A 23769-nucleotide genomic window follows, 5' to 3' on the forward strand; every position below is an offset into this window, starting at 1 on the left:
CCGGGGGAACCCTGATAAGGATGCACCTCTCCCCCTCTTCCTACAAAACAGAAGGGATAATCCCTGACGCCCTCGCCAGTAGTCCCACCACCCACTCTATTGAGGCACTTTCCCATAACCCCTCTTTTAAACTTTCCTCTTATCCCCTTACATTCTGCCCCGATCTATCCTCCACTATTAAGTCATGTTCCGCCCAATTTAGCCCCGATGGGTTAGCAACAAATAATGCTTCTACAGATTTTACCAAAGGATAACATGCTTTACGGTTACCATGCAGACGCATATGAGCTGTATAAAATAAATTGTCCTTCAGGCTTAATGCCACGGGGGCAATCCTAGTAACGAAAAGTCCAATAACAGTCTTTAGTCCACCTGCGGAGCCCATCGTTTGCAGTCACTCAGGTGGATCCAGCGGCTGTGCCTTTGAACCTTAATGGCCTTTGGGGTTTGCAAGAGTATCTGGAATGGCCCTTTCCACCGGAGTCCAAGCTTGGAGCGCTCCCAATCCCTGATCAGTACCGAATCTCCAATTTTCAACTCCGGCCACTCCGTTCCCTGGCCTCCAGGCTCCTTAAGGGTATTCTGCACCTGCGAGTGAAGAAACTTCAGAGAGGATTTTAGTTGGTGAAAGTACCTCTGCAATTCGTCCCCCATGACATTTAGATCAATTTGGGTGGGAGGCTGCATGTCAGCGTTCCACGGGGTCCTTCCAGGGCGCCCATAAACAAGTTCAGCTGCAGAGACCCCTGTAGCGGAGTGCGGGGTAATTCTCCTACGGTATAAAGCCAGCGAAAGGACCTTCAGCCGACTCAGTCCGGTTTCGGACATTAACTTAGACAGCTTGTTTATCAGGGTGCCGTTGGCCCGTTCCACTGTTCCTGCAGTCTTCGGGTGGGAAGCACAATGAAACTGCTGTTTGATGCGCAGCACCTCACATAGTTCTTTATTTATATTTCCTACAAAGTGGGGGCCATTACCCGAACTTATTTGTCTGGGCACTCCGAATCTCGGTATAATCTCTGTAAGCACCAACCTTACCACTATGGAAGCTTTATTATTGGTGGTCGGAAAGGCTTCAATCCATTTACTGGACACATCTACAATCACTAAACAATACTTATAACAATGTACACGCGGCGGTTCGATACAATCGAGCTGAATACATTCAAAAGGACCACTTGGCAAGGGGGTTTTCCCTGGGGCACACTTTACTCCCTTCCCCGCGTTTCTTTTGGCAAATCAAACAGGCTTGTATTTTTGCTGCAGCAGCTTCCTCCAGCCTGGGGTGCCACCATGTGCGGAGCAAAATATTACTCATTCCCCCCTTGCCAAGGTGGGTGTCCGTATGCAAGCAATCGAGCAACATAGGCAGCAATGCATCAGGAATACAAACTTGGCCAGCTGGGGTATGCCAGAGGCCCGTGGACACTGAATGCGCACATCCGTGTGTCTTCCAGAGATGCTTTTCTGAATTGGGTGTCCCCGTGGAGTTTTTGAACTGTAGCCCTGTCTGGAGTGCCTGGCGCTCATGGTGTTTCAGTCAGGGTGGAGGCCAAATGTTCTGCAGTTAAGACTATAGCAGTCACCTCCTGCGCAACCTGCTTGGCTGCCAAATCGGCCCTGTTATTCCCTTTAGTCACTGAAGATTCGTCTTTTAGATGAGCCGAACATTTAATAATGGCTAACACAAAATACTCTGCAGATGCTGGGGTCAAAGCAACACTCACAACATGCTGGAGGAACTCAGCAGGTCGGGCAGCATCCGTGGAAACGATCAGTCAACGTTTCGGGCCGGAACCCTTCGTCAGGACTGAAGAGGGAAGGAGCAGAGCCCCTATAAAGAAGGTGGGGGGAGGGTGGGAAGGAGAAGGCTGGTAGGTTCCAGGTGAAAAACCAGTTAAGGGGAAAGATAAAGGGGTGGGGGAGGGGAAGGGAAGCAGGGAGGGGATAGGCTCAAAAAACAATTAATATATGAGAGAGAGAGAGAGAGAGAGCAAGAGAGAGAGAGACCTTTGTAAATGTGTTGGATTCTGCCCAGTTGCTTTTTCCTTATCAGACATTCTTTGATAACAGTTTCATAGGAAGCTTGAAAGAAGAGGAGTACAGCCCAGCTTTGTGATTTGTGTTCTCATCTGTTACTTTGTTTTTTAATCTGTTACATATTTATTGTGCCCTAATCTTTACTTTATTACTTTTTTACTTGTTTCCCCATGGTTTTTGTAATTGGATTTAGGGATGACTCGTTTTTCATAGTGGCCATTTGAAATTGGAGTAGAAATTGGTGCAACTTTATTCTGGATTTGAGATGCTCACATATCAGAAGGAATTGAGCATTTGGGGAGCAATTGTTTTTGCATTTTCTAAATAACCAGTGACTAATCAGGAGTGAGTACATTTATACCTCCCTGTATTACAGAACGGCGAAGTGGCAGGTGCTGATTTGTGGTGGGAGATCCGGTTATACATTCCTGTGGATGGTGTTTGAAATTCCACACTGGACCAACGGGTCAAATTGCTGAATCTGTACGAAGACTCCTTACTACATCACAGAAGGGATGCCGCTGATATCAATTCCTCTGACGACAAAGAAAGACGGTTGATGGAAATTATCTGTCCATATTCAGATTTGTCGTATCTGTAACTTGGGGAACATGAATGCTTGGTCAAGTTTTTATTGTCGTAAATAAGTGATTAAAATAACTGTTTACAGACAGCACTTTCTCTATCAGTTAGCAGAGGAGGAGTTCTCAACAGGGTGTTAGAGCTGAAAAATGAATTACAGGAGTACTTCCAAGAAAATAGTTGGCCAACTGTTGCTGAGGGCTTTGAGATGAAGAATGTCTGCAGAAACTAGCCTACTTACCAGACATTTTTCATCACATGAACCAGTTGAACAAGTCTCTGCAAGGCCCTGGAGACAATGTTTTCACTTCATGACAAGTTTCTTGGATTTAAAAGGAAACTGAATCTTTGGAAAAATCATGTTGCCAAAGGAAACCTTGAAATGCTTCCACTGCTGCCTGGGCTTAAGAGTGAGGAAGGTTCAGAAAATTTCCAGCATAATTGAAAGTCACCCAGAAATCCATTTTGACTAAAGCCAGTTATTTAACAGAAATTAATTATGTTTGACTTATGAGTTTTTAGAATCTATGAGAGGGAAAGAAAGAGATTAATTTCAAGAAAGGTAAGATAAGCTTAACTACCTGCTTTTTCAAGAAAGGTTGGCACAAACATTGTTCTCTACTGAAAAGGGCACTGACAATTATTTTTGGATTATTATATCTAACACTTACTGATCACGCTAACGTTCCATGAGCTGTAAAGTTAACATTTTTTACACAGGGGTTCCCTGAGGCCTGGAAATTATTTCAAGGGTTCCTTTAGGGCAAAAAGCCGAGAAGGGCTGCTCAGACTGTACTTGGGCTCCCGCTGTTCACCAACATCCCCGCGGTCCCACCCCAGGGCTTCGGAGGCCGGAATGCCTCAGAGAGTGGGGAATGGGTGGGGTGGTGAGGAACATCAGTCTGCAAGTGACTTCTCCATCACACCTCCCACCTCCTTTCCACAGCAAAAACCCAACGTTAGTTTTATTTCTCTTTTCCACGTCCGATTATGAAAGCGAGCGGATCCCGAACTCCGGCCTGAGGGGGGAGTCAGCGAGCGGATCCCGAACTCCGGCCTGAGGGGGGAGTCAGCGAGCGGATCCCGAACTCCGGCCTGAGGGGGGAGTCAGCGAGCGGATCCCGAACTCCGGCCTGAGGGGGGAGTCAGCGAGCGGATCCCGAACTCCGGCCTGAGGGGGGAGTCAGCGAGCGGATCCCGAACTCCGGCCTGAGGGGGGAGTCAGCGAGCGGATCCCGAACTCCGGCCTGAGGGGGGAGTCAGCGAGCGGATCCCGAACTCCGGCCTGAGGGGGGAGTCAGCGGGCTGGTGTCGGCCTCCGGCCTGAGGGGGGAGTCAGCGGGCTGGTGTCAGCCTCCGGCCTGAGGGGGGAGTCAGCGAGCGGATCCCGAACTCCGGCCTGAGGGGGGAGTCAGCGGGCTGGTGTCGGCCTCCGGCCTGACGGGGGAGTCAGCGGGCTGGTGTCGGCCTCCGGCCTGACGGGGGAGTCAGCGAGCGGATCCCGAACTCCGGCCTGACGGGGGAGTCAGCGGGCTGGTGTCGGCCTCCGGCCTGACGGGGGCGTCAGCGGGCTGGTGTCGGCCTCCGGCCTGAGGGGGGAGTCAGCGAGCAGGTCCCGAACTCCGGCCTGAGGGGGGAGTCAGCGGGCTGGTGTCGGCCTCCGGCCTGACGGGGGAGTCAGCGGGCTGGTGTCGGACTCCGGCCTGACGGGGGAGTCAGCGAGCGGATCCCGAACTCCGGCCTGACGGGGGAGTCAGCGGGCTGGTGTCGGCCTCCGGCCTGACGGGGGCGTCAGCGGGCTGGTGTCGGCCTCCGGCCTGAGGGGGGAGTCAGCGAGCAGGTCCCGAACTCCGGCCTGAGGGGGGAGTCAGCGGGCTGGTGTCGGCCTCCGGCCTGACGGGGGAGTCAGCGGGCTGGTGTCGGACTCCGGCCTGACGGGGGAGTCAGCGGGAGCGGGATTCTCTGAGCAGCCGTGTGAGCGGGAAGTGTGACCGGAGCGGAATGGCGGCGCTGAGAGCGGCTGTCGGGGCGGCGAGGAAGGTCAGAGGGGGACCGGGACCGGGACCGGGACCGGGCGGGGTGCGGGAGGCAGTCCCCTTACCCGAACTCGGACACCTGCTCAGGCCGGTGCGGTGCCGACAGGCATTGTCGGGGTGGACGTGGCCGGTAGGATACGGGATACCCCAGGGGAAAGTACGGACAAGTGATCGGCCGCTGTCCCGCTGAGGGTGAGAGCAGGGCTGGGTAGGAGGGCGGCCGAGATCGGGGACCCGTACTTGGGGCAGCATCAACCACTGCAGCATCTGTGGGAGAACGGACCGGTGCATGGGACCATACGCTATTGGCCCGTCTCCGCAAGGGACCCTTCCTCTGGCCATAACAACTGAATTGGTATCAGGTTTGTTATCGCTGACATTTATCGTGAAATTGGTGCCTTTGTGACAACAGTGCAGACCAGGACATAAGTTTACTGTGTTGCAATAAGAAATATTTTTAAAAGTGCAAAAGTAGTGTTCATTGCCTGTCCAGCAATCTGGTAGTGCAGGGGAAGAAGCTGTTTCTGAATCGTTGAGTGTGTACATCAGGCTCATGTACTTCCTGCCTGATGGTAGTGATCAGAAGAGGAGGTGATGGGGGTCCTTAATGCAGTTCTGCCTGTCTCAGATGTTGCATTACAGTACATGGAAAGCACAGGTCCTCAAGCAATTGTGGAATTTCTCTCCAGCTTCATTATAAATGCCCAGGTGCTCATAATCACTGCAGAAAAACAGAGAATGAAAGAATTGGGTTGATTATCACTGACATGTCGCAGCGGTACAGTGCAATACATAACATGTACTATAAGTTGCAGGTAAGATTAGCTTTATTTCTCACATGGGCATCCGTACATGGTGAAATGCAATGCTTATATCAAAGACCAACACAGTCTGAGGATGTGCTCGGCACTCCATCGGTGTCACCATGTCTCTGCTCCCAACATAGCATGCCCACAATTCACAACCCCAACCCGTACCCTAACCTTGAGCAGTGGATGTAGTGTATATGGATTTCAGTAAGGCATTTGATAAGGTTCCCCATGCCAGGCTCATTCAGAAAGTAAGGAGGCACGGGATCCAAGGAGACCTTGCTCTGTGGATCCAGAATTGGCTTGCCCACAGAAGACGAAGAGTGGTTGTAGGTGGTTCGTATTTTGCATGAAGGTCAGTGACCAGTTGTGTTCCATACTGATCTGCTCTGGGACCCCTCCTCTTTGTGATTTTTTTATAAATGGCCTGGATGAAGAAGTGGGGGGTGGGTTAGTAAGTTTGCTGATGACACAAAAGTTAGGGGTGTTGTGGATAGTTTGGAGGGTTCATTTTGGTAGGTCAAATTTGAAGACAGAATGTAGTATTAATGGTAATACTCTTGGCAGTGTGGAGGATCAGAGGGATCTTGGGGTCCAAGTCCATAGGACACTCAAAGCAGCTGCGCAGGTTGACTCTGTGGTTAAGAAGGCATACGGTGCATTGGCCTTCATCAATCGTGGGACTGAGTTTAGGAGCCGAGAGGTAATGTTGCAGCTATATAGGACCCTGGTCAGACCCCACTTGGAGAACTGTGCTGAGTTCTGCCTCACTACAGGAAGGATGTGGAAACCATAGAAAGGGTGCAGAGGAGATTTACAAGGATGTTGCCTGGATTGGGGAGCATGCCTTATGAAAACAGGTTGAGTGAACTCGGCCTTTTCTCCTTGGAGCGATGGAGGATGAGAGGTGACCTGATAGAGGTGAATAAGATGATGAGTGGCATTGATCGTGTGGATCGTCAGAGGCTTTTTCCCCAGGGCTGAAGTGACTAGCACGAGAGGGCATAGTTTTAAGGTGCTTGGAAATAGGTGGATGTTAGGGGTAAGTTTTTCACACAGAGAGTGGTGAGTGCGTGGAATGCACTGCCAGCGGTGTTGGTAGAAGTGGATACAATAGGGTCTTTTAAGAGACTCTTAGATAGGTACATGGAGCTTAGAAAACTAGAGGGCTATGCGCTAGGGAAATTCTAGGTGGTTTCCAGAGTAGGTTAACATAGAACATAGAATAGTACAGCACAGTACAGACCCTTCGGCCCACAATGTTGTGCCGACCCTCAAACCCTGCCTCCCATATAAGCCCCCACCTTAATTTCCTCCATATACCTGTCTAGTAGTCTCTTAAACTTCACTAGTGTATTTGCCTCCACCACTGACTCAGGCAGTGCATTCCACGCACCAACCACTCTCTGAGTAATAAACCTTACTCTAATATCCCCCTTGAACATCCCACCCCTTACCTTAAAGCCATGTCCTCTTGTATTGAACAGTGGTGCCCTGGGGAAGAGGCGCTGGCTATCCACTCTATCTATTCCTCTTATTATCTTGTACACCTCTATCATGTCTCCTCTTATCCTCCTTCTCTCCAAAGAGTAAAGCCCTAGCTCCCTTAATCTCTGATCATAATGCATACTTTCTAAACCAGGCAGCATCCTGGCAAATCTCCTCTGTACCCTTTCCAATGCTTCCACATCCTTCCTATAGTGAGGTGACCAGAACTGGACACAATACTCCAAGTGTGGCCTAACCAGAGTTTTATAGAGCTGCATCATTACATCGTGACTCTTAAACTCTATCCCTCGACTTGTGAAAGCTAACACCCCATAAGCTTTCTTAACTACTCTATCCACCTGTGAGGCAACTTTCAGGGGTCTGTGGACATGTACCCCGAGATCCCTCTGCTCCTCCACACTACCAAGTACCCTGCCATTTACTTTGTACTCTGCCTTGGAGTTTGTCCTTCCAAAGTGTACCACCTCACACTTCTCCGGGTTGAACTCCATCTGCCACTTCTCAGCCCACTTCTGCATCCTATCAGTGTCTCTCTGCAATCTTTGACAATCCTCTACACTATCTACAACATCACCAACCTTTGTGTCGTCTGCAAACTTGCCAACCCACCCTTCTACCCCTACATCCAGGTCGTTAATAAAAATCACGAAAAGTGGAGGTCCCAGAACAGACCCTTGTGCGACACCACTAGTCACAATCCTCCAATCTGAATGTACTCCCTCCACCACCACCCTCTGCCTTCTGCGGGCAAGCCAATTCTGAATCCACCTGGCCAAACTTCTCTGGATCCCATGCCTTCTAACTTTCTGAATAAGCCTACCGTGTGGAACTTTGTCAAATGCCTTACTAAAATCCATATAGATCACATCCACTGCACTACCCTCATCTATATGCCTGGTCACCTCCTCAAAGAACTCTATCAGGCTTGTTAGACATGATCTGCCCTTCACAAAGCTATGCTGACTGTTCCTGATCAGACCATGATTCTCTAAATGCCTATAGATCCTATCTCTAAGAATCTTTTCCAACAGCCTTCCCACCACAGACGTAAGGCTCACTGGTCTATAATTACCCAGACTATCCCTACTACCTTTTTTGAACAAGGGAACAACATTCGCCTCCCTCCAATCCTCCAGTACCATTCCCGTGGACAACGAGGACATAAAGATCCTAGCCAGAGGCTCAGCAATCTCTTCTCTCGCCTCGTGGAGCAGCCTGGGGAATATTTCGTCAGGCCCCGGGGACTTATCTGTCCTAATGTATTTTAACAACTCCAACATCTCCTCTCCCTTAATATCAGCATGCTCCAGAACATCAACCTCACTCATATTGTCCTCACCATCATCAAGTTCCCTCTCATTGGTGAATACCGAAGAGAAGTATTCATTGAGGACCTCGCTCACTTCCACAGCCTTCAGGCACATCTTCCCACCTTTATCTCTAATCGGTCCTACCTTCACTCCTGTCATCCTTTTTTTCTTCACATAATTGAAGAATGCCTTGGGGTTTTCCTTTACCCTACTCGCCAAGGCCTTCTCATGCCCCCTTCTTGCTCTTCTCAGCCCCTTCTTAAGCTCCTTTCTTGCTTCCCTATTTTCCTCAATAGACCCAGCTGATCCTTGCTTCCTAAACCTCATGTATGCTGCCTTCTTCCTCCTGACTAGATTTTCCACTTCACTTGTCACCCATGGTTCCTTCGCCCATTCTTTATCTTCCTCACCGGGACAAATTTATCCCTAACATCCTGCAAGAAATCTCTAAACAGCGACCACATGTCCATAGTACCTTTCCCTGCAAAAACATCATCCCAATTCACACCCGCAAGTTCTAGCCTTATAGCCTCATAACTTGCCCTTCCCCAATTAAAAATTTTCCTGTCCTCTTTGATTCTATCCTTTTCCATGATAATTATAAAGGCCAGGGAGCGGTGATCACTGTCCCCCAGATGCTCACCCACTGAGAGATCTGTGACCTGACCCGGTTCATTACCTAGTACTAGATCTAGTATGGCATTCCCCCTGGTCGGCCTGTCCACATACTGTGACAGGAATCCGTCTGGACGCACTTAACAAACTCTGCCCCATCTAATCCCTTGAAACTAATCAGGTGCCAATCAATATTAGGGAAGTTAAAGTCACCCATGATAACAACCCTGTTATTTTTACACCTTTCCAAAATCTGACTCCCAGTCTGCTCCTCTGTATCTCTGCTGCTACCAGGGGGCCTATAGAATACCCCCAGTAGAGTAACTGCTCCCTTCCTGTTCCTGACTTCTACCCATATTGGCTCAAAAGAGGATCCTGCTACATTACCCACCCTTTCTGTAGCTGTAATAGTATCCCTGACCAGTAGTGCCACCCCTCCTCCCCTTTTTCCGCCCTCCCTATCCCTTTTACAACACTGAAATCCAGGAATATTGAGAATATATTCCTGCCCTGGTGCCAGCCAAGTCTCTGTAATGGCCACTACATCATAATTCATGTATGTATCCAAGCTCTCAGTTCATCACCTTTGTTTCTGATGCTTCTTGCATTGAGGTACACACATTTCAGCCCTTCTACCTTACTGTCTTTACACCGTTTATTCTGCTTCTCTTTCCTCAAAGCCTCTCTGTATGTTAGATCTGGCTTTACTCCATGCACTTCCTTCACTGCTCTATCGCTCTGGGTCCCATCCCCCTCGCAAATTAGTTTAAACCCTCCCGAACCATGCTAGCAAACTGCAAGGATATTGCTCCCCCTCGAGTTCAGGTGCAACCCATCCAATCTGTACAGGTCCCACCTTCCCCAGAAGAGATCCCAATGATCTAAAGATCTAAAGCCCTGCTCCCTGCACCAACTCCTCAGCCACGCATTCAACTGCCATCTCCTCCAATTCTTACCATCTCTGTCACGTAGCACTGGCAGCAATCCTGAGAACGTCACCCTTGAGGTCCTGTTCTTCAGCCTTCTGCCTCGTTCCCGAAACTCACACTTCAGGACCTCATCCCTCTTCCTGCCTATGTCATTGGTACCAACATGTATCACGACTTCTGGTTGCTTTCCCTCTCGTACCAGGATGTCGTGCACCCGGTCAGAGACATCCCGGACCCTGGCACCCGGGAGGCAACAAACCATGTGGGTGTCCTTTTCACGTCCACAAAATCTACATGATTGGCAAATATTGTGGGCCGAAATGTCTGTAATGTGCTGTAGATTTCTACGTTCTATGTAACCCCAACTGTATCCTAACCCTAAGCTTAGTAGTCAGCGCCTCCCTGGAGGCGAGTGTATCAAGTAATGCAAGCAGAGAGACCAAGCTCTCTCACTCTCAGCATCAGGCTGCCGGTGGATCCCTAGGACCAGAGGTGCTGGGGTCCTCCTCATGTCTGTTTCCTGGGGCGGGTGATATACTCTGCATGCCGACCCCATCAACTAATGGCCCGCAGGGAGTCCCTGGGAATTATCCCTCCATTGTCGTAACTGTGGATAAGACTGATGCGATGGTGGAGCGGGCAGGTATGAGTGAGGTACCCACTGCGCAGTGTGGGTCACAAGTGCAGCCATCTATTAGAACATACGGGGAGGAAGATGGATCTATTTGTAGTGAGGGGTTGGAGGGAGAGTCCTTTGATAGCGAGACAATGGACATCCCCACTCCTCCTGAGAAATCCCCGTTGATACCTGTGGAGGATATCAGAGAGTTCATTCTCACCTCTGAGGGTGCAGAACATCAGCCAAAACTAGCCTCGCTTCGCTGGTCCAGCATGCCGAGACTGGTTAAGTCCTCGCGTGTCATCCTCAGACAGAAGGGGAAGAGGAATACTGTGTCGGGGAATGACAGGCGACAGCTGAAGTCCCTCCTGGATGACCTGGTGAGGGACATCACTCCTTCGGGAGACGGTGGGTTACAGGGTGGCGTTGGCACCGCTTCGGCCTGGAAAGCAAAAGGCATTCTTGCTTTTTCAGGGAAGTGTGGTTGAGGGTGTCTCCGCTCTCACTGGGAAGGGTGCTGGTGCCGAGGCCTAGCGTACTTCCGACATGAAGCTCTACTGTAGCTAGTCTAAATGTTAATGGTAGCAGCGGTTCTCTCCGCAGATATAACAATCTCTCAGTCCTCGGAAGGGAGATATGCGGGGAGTTTCCTGCAGGAGACCCATACCAATCCGGGGGATGAGTCCGCTTGGCTTCTGGAGTGGCTTGCATGAGCCACCTCAGCTCCGACTCTAGTGGGGTGGCGACCTTGCTGGCCCCAGCCTTCCAGCCAGAAATCGTAAGAGTCCAAGATGTCGTGCCTGGCTGGTGTACCTCTGCATTTTATCAACGTGTATGCTTCGAGGCGCGGGGTGATGCAGACGCGCCTATTCTGTCAGCTGTCCACTCTGCTGAGTTCCATCGATCCTGGGGACTGCGTCATCCTCGGGGGAGACTTCAACTGTACCCTCGAGGTGGAGGACCACTCTGGTTTCCAGCCTGACCCAGCATCGGCAAACAAGTTAAAGGAGCTAGCCGGCTCCTTTGACTTGGTGGACAGCTGACGGAATCTTCACCCCGACTCCAGCATCTTCTTGAGAAGATCTAGAGGGGGAGGTTCCCGCATAGACTGCCTGTATATCTCTCGGGCTTACATCTCCCGTGTGTCGACATCCTCCACGCGGCCGGTGTCGTGCTCGGATCATCACCTTGTGTGGATGGAATTTACTCCTCTGCACCCTCGGGTGGGATCTGGGTATTAACATTTTAACAACCAGCTGCTGGAGGACAGCCGATTCCGGGATTCATTCCGAGCGTTCTGGGTCACCTGGAGAAAGAGACAAAGAGATTTCTGCTCCTTCTGGCTGTGGTGGGATATCTGGTTTTTATGTCAGGAGTACACTAGGGGGTTGACAAAGAGGCGAAGCTCTGAGATTGAGCGGCTTGAGAGAGCATTGCTTGACCTAGAGTCCTGTTTTGGTCTGATCACTGGGGACCAATTTCTATGGCAGGAATACCAGGAGAAGGATGCACTAAGGATTCTGCAGCAGCAGCAGTCCCGAGATACACATGTGAGGTCACGGATCCAAATGCTGCAGGATTTGGACCGTGGCTCACCCTTCTACTCGTTGGAGAGGTGGCGGGGAGACCTAGTGGAGTTACTGGCTGCCGATGGCTCCCCCGTCACGCACCCTGACGAAATCAACAAAGAAGTTCGCTCATTCTGTCGGTCCTTGTTCTCACCAGATCCGTCAAATGCAGAGGTATGCAATGAGATCTGGAAAGATTTGCCTAAAGTCAGCCCAGAGGACGCAGTGCATCTGGACGCTCCCCTGACTCAGGAGGAGCTGTCTGCTGCCCTTCAGCAACTCCTGAGGGCTAAGTCCCCTGGCTTAGATGGACTGAGTGGAGAGCTTTATCAGGCTTTCTGGGATGTCCTAGGGGTTGATTACACCCTTGTCCTAGGGGAGAGCCTAGCCACCGAGGAAATGCCCCCCTCATGGCGGAGAGCTGTTGTGGTCCTACTGCCCAAGAAGGGAGACCTCCGCCTGCTGAAGAACTGGCACCCGGTCTCCCTCTTGCTTGCGGACTACAAGTTCTTTGCCTGGGCAGGGGTTCAGATTTTTGGATCATTAGGATCTCTTCTGGGGAAGGTCTGACCTGTACAAAAAGGACGGGCTGCACCTGAACTGGAAAGGGACCAATATCCTGGCGGGCAGGTTGCTAGAGCTGTTGGGGAGGGTTTAAACTAGTTTCGCAGGGGGGGTGGGAATCAGAATGTGAGTGCAGAGATTAGGGTAGAAGGACAAGGCATGATGCTAGGTGTTCTGAGTTGGTGAGGAAGGACAGGCAGGGGACAAAACATAAATGTAACCAGTTAGAGGGGTTGAAATGTGTCTATTTCAATGCTAGGAGTATTAGGAATAAAGGGGATGAATTTGGAGCATGAATCAGTATGTGGAACTACGATGTTGTGGCTGTTACTGAAACTTGGCTGGGGGAAGGGCAGGATTGGCTGATGCAGGTGCCGGGGTTTAGGTGTTTTAAAAGGAATAGGATGGGAGGTAGAAAAGGGGGAGGAGTAGCATTACTGGTCAAGGATAGTATCACGGTTATAGAAAGGGAGGATGCTGCAGAGGGAGTGTCCACTGAGTCAGTGTGGGTGGAAGTCAGAAATAGGAATGGATCAATCACTGTGCTGGGAGTAGTCTATAGGCCCCCAAATAGCCCTCAGGACGCCGAGGAGCAGATAAGCAGGCAGGTTTCGAATAGTGCAGGAAATACAGGGTTGTAGTTATGGGTGATTTCAACTTCCCTCATATTGACTGGCACCTCCTGACTGCAAGGGGGACAGATGGGGCTGAATTTGTCAGGTGTGTTCAAGAAGGATTCCTGACACAGTATGTGGACCGGCCAATGAGCGGAGAGGCCATACTGGATCTAGTTCTGGGTAATGAACCTGGTCAGCTGGCAGACCTCTTGATGGGGGAGCATTTTGGTGAGAGTGCCCACAACTCCCTTAGCTTCAGATAGTTAAGAAGGCCTATGGGATGCTAGGCTTCATTAATAGGGGGATTGAGTTCAAGGGTAGAGAGGTCATGTTGCAACTCTACAAATCTCTGGTGAGACCACACTTAGAGTATTGTGTTCAATTCTGGCCACCTCATTATAGGAAGGATGTGGAAGCTAGGGTGATACCACCCTAATAGGTATCATATCAGACTGTGATGAGACAGCCTATAGGGAGGAGGTGCAACATTTGACAGAATGGTGTTGTCATAATAACCTAGACTTAACATCACAAAAACCAAGGAGCTGATAGTAGACTTCAGGAAATCAAAGCGCGTCGAGCACTCTGCTCTGCACATATACGGGAAAGAGGTGGAGAGAGTAGAGAGTTTCAAGTTCCTCGACGTCTACATCTCGGCTGACCTCACCTGGACTGCCCATATCTCTTATCAGGTGGGGAAGGCCCAACAGAGGCTCTATTTCCTAAGGAAGCTAAAGCACGCCCTCCTCCCTCATCACCTGCTGATCAACTTCTATCGGACAACTATAGAGAGCCACCTGACGCATTGCTGTGCAGTGTGGTTTGCCAGCTGCACAGAACAGAACAGGAAGGACTTGCAGCGGGTGGTGAGGGTAGCAGAGCGGGTTATTGGCACAACATTACCCTCCCTCAGAGACATTTATACTGGCAGACTTCAAAAGAAGGCTACTTGTATTTCAAAGGATCCCACTCATCCTGGACATCACCTGTTTTCCCCTCTGCCTTCTGGGAAGAGATACAAAGCATTAAGGACAAAAACAAAGAGACTCCTTAACAGCTTCTACCCACAAACAGTGAAATGCATAACACCCCTTTCCCTTCTCCTGCCCCCCTCCTAAGGCGGCGGCAGCTAAATGCATCACACTTCCAGGAATGGCAGGTGTGCAACAGCCCTACCCCCCCATCCATATATTATTAATTTGGACTGCACTCCTGAGGTTTTAGATTTTATTTTATGTATATATTCTTTGTCATGCTGCAAAACATTGAGCTGCTAAACTGTGTTTCATTGCTCCACAACAATGACAATAAAGATATTCTAATTCTGATTCCATGGAGAGGGTACAGAGGAGATTTTCTGGGATGTTGCCTGGATTGGAAAACAAATCTTATGAGGCAAGGTTAGCAGAGCTGGGACTTTTCTCTTTGGCACGTAGGAGGATGAGAGGGGACTTGATAGAGGTCTACAAGATTATGAGAGGCATAGATAGGGTGGTAGCCAGTACCTGTTTCCCAGGGCACGTATAGAAAACACCAGAGGGCATATGTACAAGGTTAAGGGAGAGAAGTTTAGGGGAGACATCAGGGGTAAGTTTTTTACACAGAGGGTTGTGCGTTCCTGGAATGACTTGCCAGGGATGGTGGTGGAGACTACGACAGGGGTATTTAAAAGCCTCTTGGACAGGCACATGGATGAAAGAAAAATAGAGGGTTACGGGGTAGTGTGGGTTTAGTACTTTTTTTTTAGGAATATATGGGTCGGCACAACATCAAGGGCCGAAGGGCCTGTACTGTGCTGTAGTATTCTAGTGTCTAGTGTTAATGGCCAACCGTCTTGGCTCAGTATTGAGACAGGTGATCCACCCTGACCAAATTACACAGTCCCGGGCTGTACCATCCAGAACAATGTCCACCTGATCCACCTGCTCCAAGAGACTGGGTCCCCGGCAGCATTTCTCTCTCTTGACCAGGAGAAGGCGTTTGACCGGGTAGACCAGATTCCTGGTGGGCACCCTGCAGGCTTTTGGGCTCGGACTCTGCACGCCGAGCACCCTCCCAAGTGGTGACATTCTTCCTCCAGAGGGGCTGCTATCTTCACAAAGAGATGCGGCTACCACAGGTGGGCGTTAGCTGTGCTGCTTTGCTGAGTCTGCCCGGCTTCTGTCAGGACCTACTGAGAGTCTAGAACATGGTTGCCTCAGGCCGGGAATCCCTTCCTCTGGCAGAGGGCACAGTCCTGGCTGACCCTTGTCCTACCTCAGTGGATGTCTGTGCGGTTCAGTTGTGTGGAAAGACTCAGGCCCCGCAATCTTATCCGAGAACCGAGTCCACACAACTTGAGCCGCCTCTCCTCGACACCCACAATCCCATTCAGGGATGGGCTGCTACTCCATACCCTCCACTTCCTAGCACTTGTCCACCGTCCTGACACGCTATGGCGGTCAGTCTTTCCACCTGGAGGTGAGGGGGGTCCCCAATGGAAGTCCCTTTACGAGGGAGTTCTTCCCATGCACCTTGGGGATCTGAGGTGGAGGCTGCTGCATAGAGTGGTGCCTTGTAATAAATTCTTTAGTTTGTACACGGATCTCCCAGCCACATGTAACTTCTGCGGGCTGGAGGAGACCGTGTACCACATGTACATGGAGTGTGTGAGGCTGCAGCCCCTTTTTGCCTATCTGGGTGGGCTGCTTCTCGTATTCTGATTGCATTTTAGCCCCACCCTATTTATATACGGTCATCCAGTAAGGAGGAGGGCATGGAGGGATGAGGATGTCCTTGTCAACGTGCTCCTGGGGCTGGTGAAAACAGCCATCCATGGGTCTTGGAAGCAGGTGGCAGGAGGATCTGCCCGGGTAGACTGCCTGCCAATGTTTAGGGGGTATGTTCGTGCCCGGGTAAATATTGAAAGGGAACACACGCAGTCCACAGCGACCCTAGAGGAGTTCCGGGACTGTTGGGCTCCACGGGGTGTAATTGCTATCATTGATAGAGATGGAAGCATTTTGGTTTAAGGTGTATTGTCTATTTGTAGTGAAGTAATCGTTTTGCATATGTAACACTGAATTTGTAATAAAGATATTTTGTATGAAAAAAACCCCTCAGCCGCCCGCTAACCCAAACCCTCGGCCGTACACTAACCCTAACCCTAACAGTCTGAGGATGTGCTGAGCAGCCCATCGGTGTCACCACACCAATGCTTTCCCACAATTCGATAACCCTAACCATATGTCTTCAGAAAGTGGGAAAAACTGGAGCACTTAGACGCGATCACAGGGAGAACATTTAAACTGCTTACAAACAGCGGTAGGATTTGAGACCCGTTCAGTGATCGCTGGCGCTTTAAATAGTGAGGAAGTGTTCAGAGACCCAGAAGAAGCTGTTCCTAAAACATTGAGTGTGACTTCACACACACTGGCGAATGTAACGACAACGAAGGGAAATTATGATGATAGGTTATCAAGGAACATAAAACAGAGTAAAATATTTTATAAGCAAGAATGAAATTAAGGAAAGTGAAGCTGTGAATAGGCCATTGGGTCAGAGATCAGAGAACGGTTGGAAGATGGCAGCATCATTTGTGGAGGAGAGCCAAATAATCCAATTCTGCTCCTGTATCCCATGGTGTTGTTCCCGATCAGCTGGATGTGATTGGGGAGTGATTTGAATGATATCATTGCAAAGTGGAACACAGCCCCGGTCCAAAGGATGCAACCCTGTTGTTTGAGAGTTTCAAAGGAAGAAATGATCCCATGACTTTAGACCAGGGATTAGTTACGCTTACTGAACGTTAGGAGATGGTTTATAGAAAACATAGAAGAAGAAACTGTACAGGTTTTCCAGCCCGCAACGTTGTGTCAATCTTTTACTCTAAGATCTAAGATCACACTAGCCCTTCCCTCCCACATGGCTCATCATCCATGGGTCTTTCTCAGAGATTTTTAAATGTGCTGGATAAATCATCTTCTGCCACCTACCTAGGTCATTCCATGCACCCACCACTCTCTGTGTAAAAAGTTACCTCTGTCAGCCTCCCTTATACTTCCTTCCAATCACTTTAAAATTATGCCCTGTTGTATTAGCCATCTCAAGGGGCAGTTAAGGATGGGCAGGAAATGCTGGTCTTGCCCAATTCTTTATGTTCGTCCAAAATGATGCCCTTGCATATTAGCACCAGAGAACTGGCAGATCATTGTTGTCAGAATCAGTTATTATCAGTGATCATACGATGCAGTTTGCGGCAGCAATATTATGTTCGGTTTGGATCCTGCTGTAGATGTAAATTTGTTGGATCAAATAACGACAGCACAAAAAGATCGTTACTTATCTTTTCACCCTTTATTTCTTCGAGTTCAGCCGGCGAGAGACCTTGGACCCGACATCAGGGAGAGAATCTTTCTCATCTCCCTGGCGGTTCTACAAGTTCACTGCCCGATGTCAGAATTGTCAGAAGTTATAAGGCCACCGATACAAAAGAACAATCAGGTTGATAACCATTCCGGTCAAGTCAATGGACTATTGATACAAAAATACAATCAGTTTGTTAGACACTCCAGCCACCTTAATTAAAGAAAAGAATGTCCTACCTGGTTTGCTGGAGCCACAACTTAATTACAAAGATAAGAACATCTGTCAAATTTATGCTTTAATTAAGAAGGGAATGTCCTATCTAATTTCCATCACGTTCTGCCTTTTGTCAAAATCAAAAGGTGTGAAAAGCCCAGAGACATCTTATGTGGATCTGGGTGAACTTTAACCCTTATCTTGCTCCAAAGAAAGCAGCTGTGAGACATTATTCAAACACACTGCAGTCACAGACATAGTCAGTACTGAATCCATTGTTTACAGGGATCTGAGAATCCCCCATTCCCTTAAACTTTATCATTCCCTTCTTCTTATCATTACATGATAACTTTTCAGAACAGATTGTCGCTTCTACAACATGATACAAAACATACCCAACATGCTCCCATTCTACTTGCTTAGCGTAGGTATGGCAGAGGGACAGAAAAGTGTTAATGTGGGGGCCTCCTGAAACAGGGGCAGGTCCCCTTTAGGTCATTAAAATCATCATTAACCAATACATTTTTCAGTCCTTATCAGTTCCGCCAGTAACGTGTTTACAGTCCGTTCGATGTATCGGAGCTGCCCTTCCACCTTCACTGCAGTAGGTCTTGCCAGTAGCACTTGGTACAGTCCTTTTCACTTCGGTTCCAACTTCTTACGATCCCAGTTCTTAATCAGGACAAAATCTCCAGGCTTGATGGTGGGGTAGTCACCCTTAGGCTGGGTGTCGCCCTCTTGATTGGCCTGTCTTACCTGTGATTGCAAGCTTTGGGAGCGTTTTAGTTAACTTGCATAAATATTTTCCCATCTCCTCCCCTAAGGTATGCATGTCCATCCTTTCAGGAAGGGGAAGTCGGGCCAGTTCCGACCCCCGTGGGGTTCGCATGGGCTTTCCATGGATGATTTCTGCTGGAGATAATCCAGTTCTAGTCGAGGGTGTAATTCTCACATGGAACAAGGCCAGAGGTAAAACCTTAAGCCAGGTTAGCCCAGTTTCTTGCATAAGTTTAGTTAGCTTATTCCTTAAGGTTCCATTTGCTCGCTCCACTATACCAGCTGCTTTTGAACGGTGAGCACAGTGAAATTGCTGTTTTATTGCCAGTTCTTTACAGATTTTCTCATTTATCAATAAAATGAGGTCCATTGTCTGAGCTTATTGATTCAGGTACTCCATAACAGGGAATCACTTCTCTTGACATTTTTACAACAGTATTATCAATAGTTGGTATAACCTTTATCTACCTGCTAAATACCAAGCGGTATTTACAACAATGTACTCTAGGTAGTTCTATAAAATCAAGTTATAAACAAGAAAAAGGTCCACCAAGCAAGGGGGTAGTTCCGAAAACACAAGGCATTCCCAATCCAGCATTCGTTTTATTTTACATGCTGTGGCTCGCTTTTCAACTGCTTGCTGGAAATCAGGGCGCCCCCGCCACCAAGATATTAACCATTCCCTCCTTGCCCAGGTGTGTACAGTTATTTACATAATCTATCAAGATAGATAAGAACACAGAGGAAACACAAACCTGTCCCGCAGGGGTCACCCATAAATTGGTCTGAGGTTCAAAGTGGCAACCCATTTGGGACCATAGTTTGCATTCTCCTTCAGGGGCATCCCCCTGGAATTTACGTATTTTCCCCCATGTCTGGCATACCCGTCCTTAGGTTTTCTCTAATAAGAACTTGTTGGGCTCCTGAGGGGACTAAAAGTGTGGGGTCCGAGGCTGTCTGTTTTGCTGCTGCAACAGCCTGAGATGAATCATCGGATTCCCCAGTACGGGCTGCACATCTAATAATAGCCAAAACTCGAGGTAGCTGTAGAGCGGTGAGTAAGTTATTTACAAAGGTAGCATTACTAATGGGGGGGGGGCAGAGGAAGTCAGGAATCCCCAAGGTTCTGTAGTCAGGGCATAACGGGCATAATATAAAAGTCCGCACTTTAATCTGTTTGAGATTTCTTTTCCACAGGCTTTTTCATTTTAAAATTCAAAACGTTAATCAAAGAGGATTCCAGCTTAGGCTTGTACTTTTGTCTCCTCCACTGAAGCCCTCATTCAGGCCCTTTTTATTTTGTTCCAAATAGTTGTGGACTCTCTTTTCAAAGTCATTTTCATTCATGACTTTGCGTTTTTTTTCAGGTCTTCCGCAAAGAATTGGTTCTGTGGTGGATTCTTCAAAATCAGAACTGAGTACACTGTTAGACTGCACTTTAGTCTGTTGCTAGGATACAGGCATGAGTCAGAGCAAGTAGCTCAGCTTTCTGGGCGGAGACTGCTGCTGCAAAGGAGACTTGCTCAATTACTTCACTGTCATCACTTATCGCATAGCCAGAACATTGTTTTCCTGCTGGATCCACAAAAGAGCTTCCATCCTCATAAAATGTTGCCTCGGGCTTGAGGAGGGTATTGCGGAAGGGATGGGAGAGTCTGTCCTTCTTTCACGGTGATCCAGACGGCTGGTCGGGTGGGGGAGTCCAGTTGGTGCAACTGACTTCATGGCCTGAAATTGCCCAGAGATGGGGTACAACGTCTTGGGTTTGGTCAATATTAAAAGAGTGTCTTACCAGATGTCCCGTCTTCACCTTCAACTCCTTTCAGTATCAGAGTTGACCCACGGCCAAGTCTTGCCAGTCTCCCTCGGTGCTGGAGGTTTGTTTAGGCAAGGAACCCAAGCTGTTTGGCTTCAACCCAGGGCAAAGCCTAACGATGGTGTGGGGAACCACCAGTTCTGTCTGTCGCCATAGGAAAGCCAGAACTCTTCCTTTAACCTCTCTAGTCAGCGTGACTGGGAACTTCTGTCCCTTGAGGGGTGCATAATACTGGTTTTCCTCAGTGGAGCACCCTGTAGGATCATAGCACAGAGTCACATGAGAGTCTGCCTCTGGCAGAGGGGGTTCAAATGTAGCGGAGTCCAAATTAAGTGCCCAGCACTGGGCGGTCGGTTGTTCGCTAGTCCCAGGGTGATACCCTTGTCCGTGCATAGAATCTCGACTTTCAACAGACAGAGCAAGTCTCTCCCTGCTAGATTACACTCCAGACTAGTGGTGACTGTAAATGAATCCTCACACTGGGTCCCCTGGAATTCCATCTGCAGTGGCTGGGTCCGTGAATATGTACGTTCCGTGCCTTCGAACCCAGAGTGATTGTAGCGTCTGATAGCCGGTATCCCTTTTCTTATACCATCATAAACGGAATTAGAATTGCAGCATCTTACAATATTATACTGGGCTCTTCCTGAGGGGTGTTACTCACGGCAGGAAGCATCCTTCTTCCTGCTGAACATATTCACCTTTAATGTTAGTTCCCTTCGGAGTTGATCAGGATTTGAAAGCTGGGTCCCACTCATATGTCAAAGCTTGTCACATTCAATTTCGGTTATTGTCAGGCCAATCCATATTATTAGTTTTAATCCTGTTGGTTAACTTAGTTGGTAAGCATTAGAGCAGTAGGGCATTAAACTGGGGGGACGGATTCCCATTAGTAAAGGCTTGGTCTCCTGCAAAAGTGCCGTAGCAGGCCACAAATCGCTCCCAGTAGTCTGGTCCCGATTTCCCAGGCTTAGGTTTGCATTCAAGTACTTTAATGATATTTACAGGTTGCTGGAGAGCCCTCTCCAAGGCTTGAATAATCTAGTCTGTCTGTTCATTCTCATTATGGATTCCCGCCTGTAACTCCTGATAGGTTTGGTATCTTAATTCTGCCTTCCATTTCCACCTCTCATCAGATGAGAGAATCATGCAGCAGAGACCGAATAAATCTTGCAGGGCCGCATTAAACATTTGTATACAGGTGTCCCCCGCTTTTCAAATGTTCGCTTTACGAAACCTCACTGTTACGAAAGACCTACATTAGTACCCTGTTTTCGCTTTCAGAAGGTGTTTTCACTGTTATGAAAAAAAATTCAGTGCGCGATAAAAGGCAGCTCACACCCCGAGCAGCCGTTCTCCCCGGATTCGGAACTGCATTGCTTTAACACGTGCCTGTGAGCAGCCGTTTGCAAGATGAGTTCCATGGTATCAGAAAAGCCTGAAAGAGCTCGTAAGGGTGTTACACTTAGCGTAAAACTAGAAATAATTAAGCATTTTGATCGTGGTGAACAAAGCAAGGACAACGTGAGTTTGGCTTGTGGAAGCTGACGAACATGATGTTGAAGAGGTTTTGGCATCCCATGACCAAGAACTGACAGATGAAGAGCTGATGCAATTGGAAGAAAAAAGGATAACAATCGAAACCAAATGAGTAATGATAAAGTACGACTTTAATTTTGAAAGGGTACGTCGGTTTAGGAGATATTTGCAGGATGGTTTGAGTCCTTACAAAGAACTGTATGATAGAAAAATGCACGAGGCTCAGCAGTCAAGCATGCCTTCCACATCAGCCACAGCAGACGACGAACCTCGACCTTCAACATGGAGGCGGGCAGAGATAGAAGAAGATGAGCTGCCTGCTCTAATGGAAACAGAAGACGAGATGACACCCCAATGTCCCACCACCCCAATCCTCAGGCCGCAGACAGATACCGATTCGCGGAGAATGCAACGGTAGCTGGGAGGCACACCTCACATCTTTAAGAAAAAAGCCGAAATAAACATGCTAATTAATTAGGTGCCGCCGACACGTAATTGTCGGCCCAGATCAGAGACGACGCAATGCTTTTACTATATGTTACTGTTATTTTAGGTTTTATGTGTTACTTGGCATGATTTGGTAGGTTATTTTTGAGTCTGCGAATGCTCGCAAAATTTTCCCATATAAATAAATGGTAATTGCTACTTCGCTTTACGACATTTCGGCTTACGAACCGTTCCATAGGAACGCTGTACCTTTGGATGGCGGGGGAAACCTGTAGTACTGTGGACATACTAAGCAAACTGTGCTGGTTTTTCTTTTCTATCGGGGCCCTGATTCATGATCGTTACCATCTCTTGAGGCTTCCTGGGTGCATACAAGAGTGACCAAGGGCTGTCCCTCCTCGGCTGCTCGTGGACTGGGCAGCATTTGGGTAGGCAATTGTCTGTCTGGAGCCATTAACTCTGGGGTTTTATTGGATTCTTCCCTCCCAGTCTCGGAATAATCTCTTTCCCTTTCTGGATCTAGGGTATAGGGAGCCTTCCCTTCCCTGCCGTTGCTGTTTTACCCGAGCGGCCACCGTATCTGAGTACTGAGAGGATTGTTCGGAAGCACTGGGTGCACTCGGCCTCTGGTAAGGTAGGTGCCCAATCCTCATCGCGGTCACTGTCCTTAAACAGGGTCGGTATGCCAGATAATGGGTTTGGGATCCCGTATTGGTCCTAGACCATCGCACGCAGCACTGCTGATTTTAAACCTTCCTGTCTGTCCATATCTACTTTTGCCTGTGTTCTTTGTTTTTCATTCTCTCTTTCTTCTCCCTTCTACCCATTAGCACCCCGCCTGCAGTGTCTCCCAACTCTTGGGAGTCCCTTCTGCTGTACATACCTCTATCCCTTTATCACATGCATTATTCCTCCAGCTGGTACCATTCCATTTAGTATAGGCTCTACCTTTCCATTCTTTAATCAATAATTTCCACTTTTTACCGCGATTCTTTTCCCAAATTAAATTCAGTGCTTGTTTCTCCTGGTGGCCACACTATTTCCCTAGTTTCTTTGTTAGCGCTGCACTTAACAGCCGGTATTCGTTCACACACAGCTGTATCAAGGGCCTGTCCCATTATTGCCCTTATCAGTTGTTCTTATTTATCGACAAGTATAGAGCACATTTAAAAACAACCCGCATTGACCAAGGTGCTGTACAAAGTAAAGCAAGTAGCCAAAATCACAAATACACGAAACACAGACAAACCAACGAGGCAAACAGCGTATAGACACAAAATACACAACACAAGGGCCTAGGCACAAGCCACTGGGTGAGAACACACATCAAAGTTGCTGGTGAACGCAGCAGGCCAGGCAGCATCTCTAGGAAGAGGTACAGTGTTCGTTTCGGGCCGAGACCCTTCGTCAGGACTAACTGAAGGAAGAGCTA

At 48.7% G+C, this 23769-nt stretch overlaps 1 protein-coding gene across 3 annotated transcripts in view; it reads left to right on the forward strand.

Moving 5' to 3' along the window:
* The first annotated feature begins 4530 nt into the window (after positions 1-4530).
* The window catches only part of idh3b (isocitrate dehydrogenase (NAD(+)) 3 non-catalytic subunit beta), a 44362-nt gene continuing 25123 nt past the window's right edge, over positions 4531-23769 (forward strand). For all 3 annotated transcript variants that reach the window (XR_011885831.1, XM_072256840.1, XM_072256839.1), the window contains exons 1-2: positions 4531-4662; positions 22861-22971. Coding sequence is in view for 2 of the 3 variants with exons in the window: in XM_072256840.1 (XP_072112941.1) it covers positions 4624-4662; positions 22861-22971 (150 nt within the window). In the remaining variant the exon portion in view is untranslated. The remainder of the gene's footprint in view (positions 4663-22860; positions 22972-23769) is intronic.

Source organism: Mobula birostris, chromosome 4 (assembly GCF_030028105.1).
Source record: "Mobula birostris isolate sMobBir1 chromosome 4, sMobBir1.hap1, whole genome shotgun sequence".
Taxonomy (NCBI): domain Eukaryota; kingdom Metazoa; phylum Chordata; class Chondrichthyes; order Myliobatiformes; family Myliobatidae; genus Mobula; species Mobula birostris.